General features: G+C 34.3%; 1 protein-coding gene across 1 annotated transcript; it reads right to left on the reverse strand.

The window, feature by feature from the left end:
* Positions 1–865: 865 nt before the first annotated feature.
* On the reverse strand, positions 866–4,628 carry LOC103501513 (uncharacterized). The gene is made up of 8 exons (XM_008465110.3): positions 4,031–4,628; positions 3,760–3,897; positions 3,582–3,650; positions 3,433–3,504; positions 2,786–2,868; positions 2,375–2,506; positions 2,023–2,236; positions 866–1,333 (listed from the first exon to the last, which is right to left on the reverse strand). Exons 1-8 carry the CDS (start codon positions 4,439–4,441, stop codon positions 1,289–1,291), a joined length of 1,164 nt encoding a protein of 387 aa, XP_008463332.1. The 5' UTR covers positions 4,442–4,628; the 3' UTR covers positions 866–1,288.

The raw sequence follows: 4,628 nt of genomic DNA on the forward strand, positions 1-4,628 counted from the left end.
CATCACATGTATATGATTTGTTTTCCAAACATTATTTTTCACTGTATTATTTCCAATATAATATATTATTTTCAACCTGTATTGTTTGCTGTAGTATTTGTCAAATCATTTGTCAACTTGCCTATGTCAACTGTATTATTTCCCAACATATATTTCTCCTATTTCCTATTATTCTTTGAAACGGGAAAGAAGTAATGTTCATTTATGGATTTTATTATTTAAATTTCATAAATACAAGAAATTTCTCATTTTTTTAAAAAATTAATTTATAAATTATCTTTAAACAAAATATATCAACAATTTTATATTTTAAAATGGACTAAGCAGTGTTTCTTTGGAATTCATCAATTCTTTAAATACATGAAATTTCCCATTAAATGCTTATGATGGAGATCAAAATATCAAAGTTTGATATTTTAATATTTTTGAGATAAATAAAAATATCATTTTTTTAAAGAAAAATTAAATTCCATTTTTCTAATGTTTCTCGTGCCACCCATATAATCATCCATTTTAGTTTTTTTTTCTTAGATATGAATTGATAACCATGAGACAATTAAAAACTATCAAATAAAAAACTTTGTTTTGTGAATCTCTAATTTATTTTAAAAGATAAATTTTGGTTACCATTTTTTTATGTCGTAGGTGCTAACACTAACACCTTTCCTGACTCTCAAACCTTAAATCTGAATTTACCTAAACCAAAAACCACACCATAATATGATTGGTGGCAACTCCAAACAGCCGTGATCGCAGAATTAATCAAATTTATTCCATTGCCTTCTAAATCATTAAAATGGTTTCTGGACAAGCTAAAAGGTGCAATAGATGAAGTTAAAAATCTAGATTTTGTGATAGATCGAAATTCAAGCTTGTTATAGTATAATTTTTTATTGCCCACCACATTCCATGGTCTTTGTGTCAAACGCTTGAAACAAAATTTAAGTACAATGTTCAATAATGAAACAATTTAAAAATTTGTTTACAATGCACCAATGGCATAATGTGAATCAAAATTTCAAGAGTATTCCTAGCATTTGATAACGGTGTATTCCTAGCATTTGATAACGGTGTAGGAAGGCATTTATAAAAAGTTGGACTATGACGGTGGGCATGTATGCATTGTCGAGAAAGACATTACAGTCTGATGACACCGAACGTGACAGAGTCCATGAGTGCTATCTTGAAAAGAACCAAGAATTTGTTGCTTCATTACTTGAACATTTGAAATCTTTGCTACAAAGATCACTCAAAGGCTTTATGAAAGAACCAAGAATTTGTTGCTTCATTACTCCAATGACCACTCTTCAAGCCATATTAGCACCTCATTTCTCTGTCAACAAAACCACAAATAAGAGCATATTTCCATTTTAAAATCAGACAAATCAGACCAAGGCAGTCAAAGAAAGAAGCTTTTTCCCCCTTCTAGTAACATCAATATTCAAACATAGTGATGTACACTTATTTTATGATTACTTTCCATAACATTATTTTAAAATGAAGAACACTTTCGGTTACCACTTTTGGAAAAGTAATCTAGTTCTTTTGTATTATTAAAACCATTTTTATTATTCAACAAGATAAAATGAAATTTTAGAGAAAATATGAGTTAACTACACTTTCTTTTCCATCTAAAAGTCATTCCAAACTCACTCTAAGATGTAAAGGAAGACTATTTTAGGGAAGAATTAACTCAGAGAAGTGAAATTCAGAATGCAAAGTGAATTTTGAAAGTAATACTTCAAAGAAAAATGGCATGTATTTTTAGACTTGTGCATGCAATTTTATAAACCACTTCTAACTAGGTAATCAAAAACTAAAAATAATTCAAATGAAAACTTTTATCTTTTCACACTTTCAAAAAGAAATTTAAATTCTCACCCTGAATCCAGAACACGAAGCGCTAATTGATTATAGCCTGCTTACTTATAGTGAACAGAAAAACTTCTATTCTTTCCTTGAAGTTTGATCAAAAGATGTGAGCAATATATGATGGAAAGGCAAATGGACTTGGGACTTTACCATTATAAAGTTCCATGTTCTTCCAGGGTCGTTATACCGAGCAAGCAAACAGCCGTTCCTGGGTTTGAGACCATCCTTTATGAGACTAGACCGCAGTTCTTTTGCTTTCTCTTGCACAATCTCTTCAGTAGGTTTCCCACTGAATTTCAAAACTGCAGCAATACCTCCTTCAACCTTTCTCAAGCCAATTATGTCTTGTTCAGGATCTGGTAAACTGAAAAAAAATGTGATATTCATAATTGAGCATCCCACCAAGTGAAGTATGCAGTTCACTAAATAGCTTACAACTTGGCATTCCCAATTTCATAGAGTTTCATTTCAAAAATTTGAAGACAGGATCAGTTAATCGCACCTGTCTATATCTTTCTCTGAAGGAAGAACTATTTGAATGGAGACTTTGGGTGATTCAGAGTCAAATGTTTGGGTGAATACAGGAGTGGTCATGGGTATCTTCTCCTTCGTAGAGTTCTTCCCAAATATGTACCTATGTTTATTTAATCATAATATATCACCAACAAAAACGACAATTCTACTTTTATCTAAACAAAAAAGAAAATGTATGGTTTTATTCAAGTGCGAGGGAAGGCGGTGGTGTGTTGTATCCTACTCCTAGATGAGGGAGTCTAGCAGCTGAAAATATATACTAGCTTACAATTTGCCAAATGTGGCATGGAGAATGTAGAATCTGGTGTGAATCAAAAAGGACCAACTTGGCAAGGATGTGTGTTAGGGTGGGTGGGCTCAGAGGAAGAGAGATACTCACCCAGCAACTGTATTGAATCCTGCAGATCCAGCGAGCTTGTCTCCACTTGTTTCTACCACTATAAATGGAGCATATTTCCTCACCTGAAGAAAAGATGTCGTTGGACCATAGCTATCACCTCTCAGATTACTAAAATCTACTTAAAGTGCTAGAAAGTTTCATATCAAGGTAGACTTATAACAACTAATGAAATATCATCAATACTCAAGCTACTCATGTATACAATACATGAAAAGATTAACAATTCTATATTCATTAGATCCATCAACTCTTGAAACGCTTGCTACCTTGACTATAAATTTAGTTAATAAATAAAATGTCGACCGGAAAATCTTCAGTTTCACCTACACATCATTGAGATAAGAAACTGTCTATGGGAAGCAATCACAAAGAATATGTTGTGATATGTACCTGGCCTAAGAACTAATCTGATAGTTTCATTTGGTAGTTATTTTGATCTTTTGACAGTCTGAGTTCTCTGATGACTGATCTACTAGAAATACTAAGAACATGCCTCAACATTTTAAATGAGAAAAATAACTTCAATCCAAGAGCCCTTGAAAGGCAGATAAAAGGAATAATAATTTAATACAACACAGATAACAAAAGATCATGAAACACTAAGCAAATGGTAGAAGAAAACAAACCTCATACTTTGGAGTCCTTTTCAGAATCAGATACTTGGGTGATTCCAATTCTGGAGTCTTATAAAACCGAAGCTGAAGAAAGTAAACATTAGAAAAACAAGAGAATGATATCTTGTGGATAAATTCCATCATCAATAAAACATCAATACCTGCTTGAAAACATCCCAAAGGCCTTCTACAGAAAAGTAGTCGTTGTTCTGTATCGAATCCCAGAGATCCTAATATATATATAAAAAAAAGGATGAGATGGATTCAATAGAATTCATAACTGATCGGTCAGCCACGTATTCTCTCATTCACTTTGAAATTAAGGAAGAAGGACGTTACCACATGACTACAGAACTTGCCCGTCTCTGGATTGATACCCATGATGGAAGTTCCTGTGAAAATTAATTCTGGTTTCCATGGCAGAAGGGCAAACTTCATTATCATAGTCCATCTTGTAGTTATTTCATATGGTCCTGTCTAGAGCGACTCAATCAATCAGATTAATGTTGAAAAGCAACCATAAGTTTCTTCTCATGGACTCCAATAATCAACTAATTTCGAAACGTTGCAGTGGATTCATAACGTTAAGAAAATTTGCAAAGAAAAGAACCTGTTTAACCCAGTGCAAGAAGAATTCAGGCCTGAAGATTTCTCGCAAGAGGGAAATATTAAACAAATACCCACTAATCGTATCGTGCTTAGTAATGGGGTCTCGAAATCTCACTTGTTCATCGTACGCCGTTCGATCAATTCCCTGTTCATCGAAAAGATGGGAAAGATCTTCATACAAGAAATCCACCAATCGGCCTACATCGACTGTCGATTTTGGTGGGCTTTGATCAACCAAGTTGAATCGAACAACCCACTTAGAATTTTGGGTATTGGGTTTAACAGCTGGAGTTCTGGATTGAAGTAGACGAGGTAGGAGGTTGGTTAGTCTGCCGGATTTCGGTGGGCGGAGAACGGAAGTGAGTGTTGGGGTTGAGAGGAAGTTTTGGAGGGAAAGTTGAAGAGCGGCCATTTGAGCCTCAGCCTCAGCCTCAGCCACAGCCGGCGGATTGTCATTGGGAAGGTGGGATTTGGAGGTAAAGGACGGGGAGTGATTGGCTGGTTTTTGCTTCCTCAAATTTTTTTGTGGTGAAGAACAATCCAAATCATTTGAACAATCTACGTGTTCAAGTCTCAGCCATTGCTGAAATGTCCATGCA

The sequence above is a fragment of the Cucumis melo genome, chromosome 2, assembly GCF_025177605.1.
Source record: "Cucumis melo cultivar AY chromosome 2, USDA_Cmelo_AY_1.0, whole genome shotgun sequence".
Taxonomy (NCBI): Eukaryota; Viridiplantae; Streptophyta; class Magnoliopsida; order Cucurbitales; family Cucurbitaceae; genus Cucumis; species Cucumis melo.

Excerpts from the sequence above, each read along its gene's own strand:
- LOC103501513 (XM_008465110.3), bottom strand. The coding sequence starts at position 4,441 with ATGGCCGCTCTTCAACTTTCCCTCCAAAACTTCCTCTCAACCCCAACA. Across the intron at positions 3,651-3,759 it reads GCAAGTTCTGTAGTCATGTG|GATCTCTGGGATTCGATACA; the intron begins GTAACGTCCTTC and ends TATATATATTAG. Across the intron at positions 2,869-3,432 it reads AAAGGACTCCAAAGTATGAG|GTGAGGAAATATGCTCCATT; the intron begins GTTTGTTTTCTT and ends TCTTTTCTTCAG.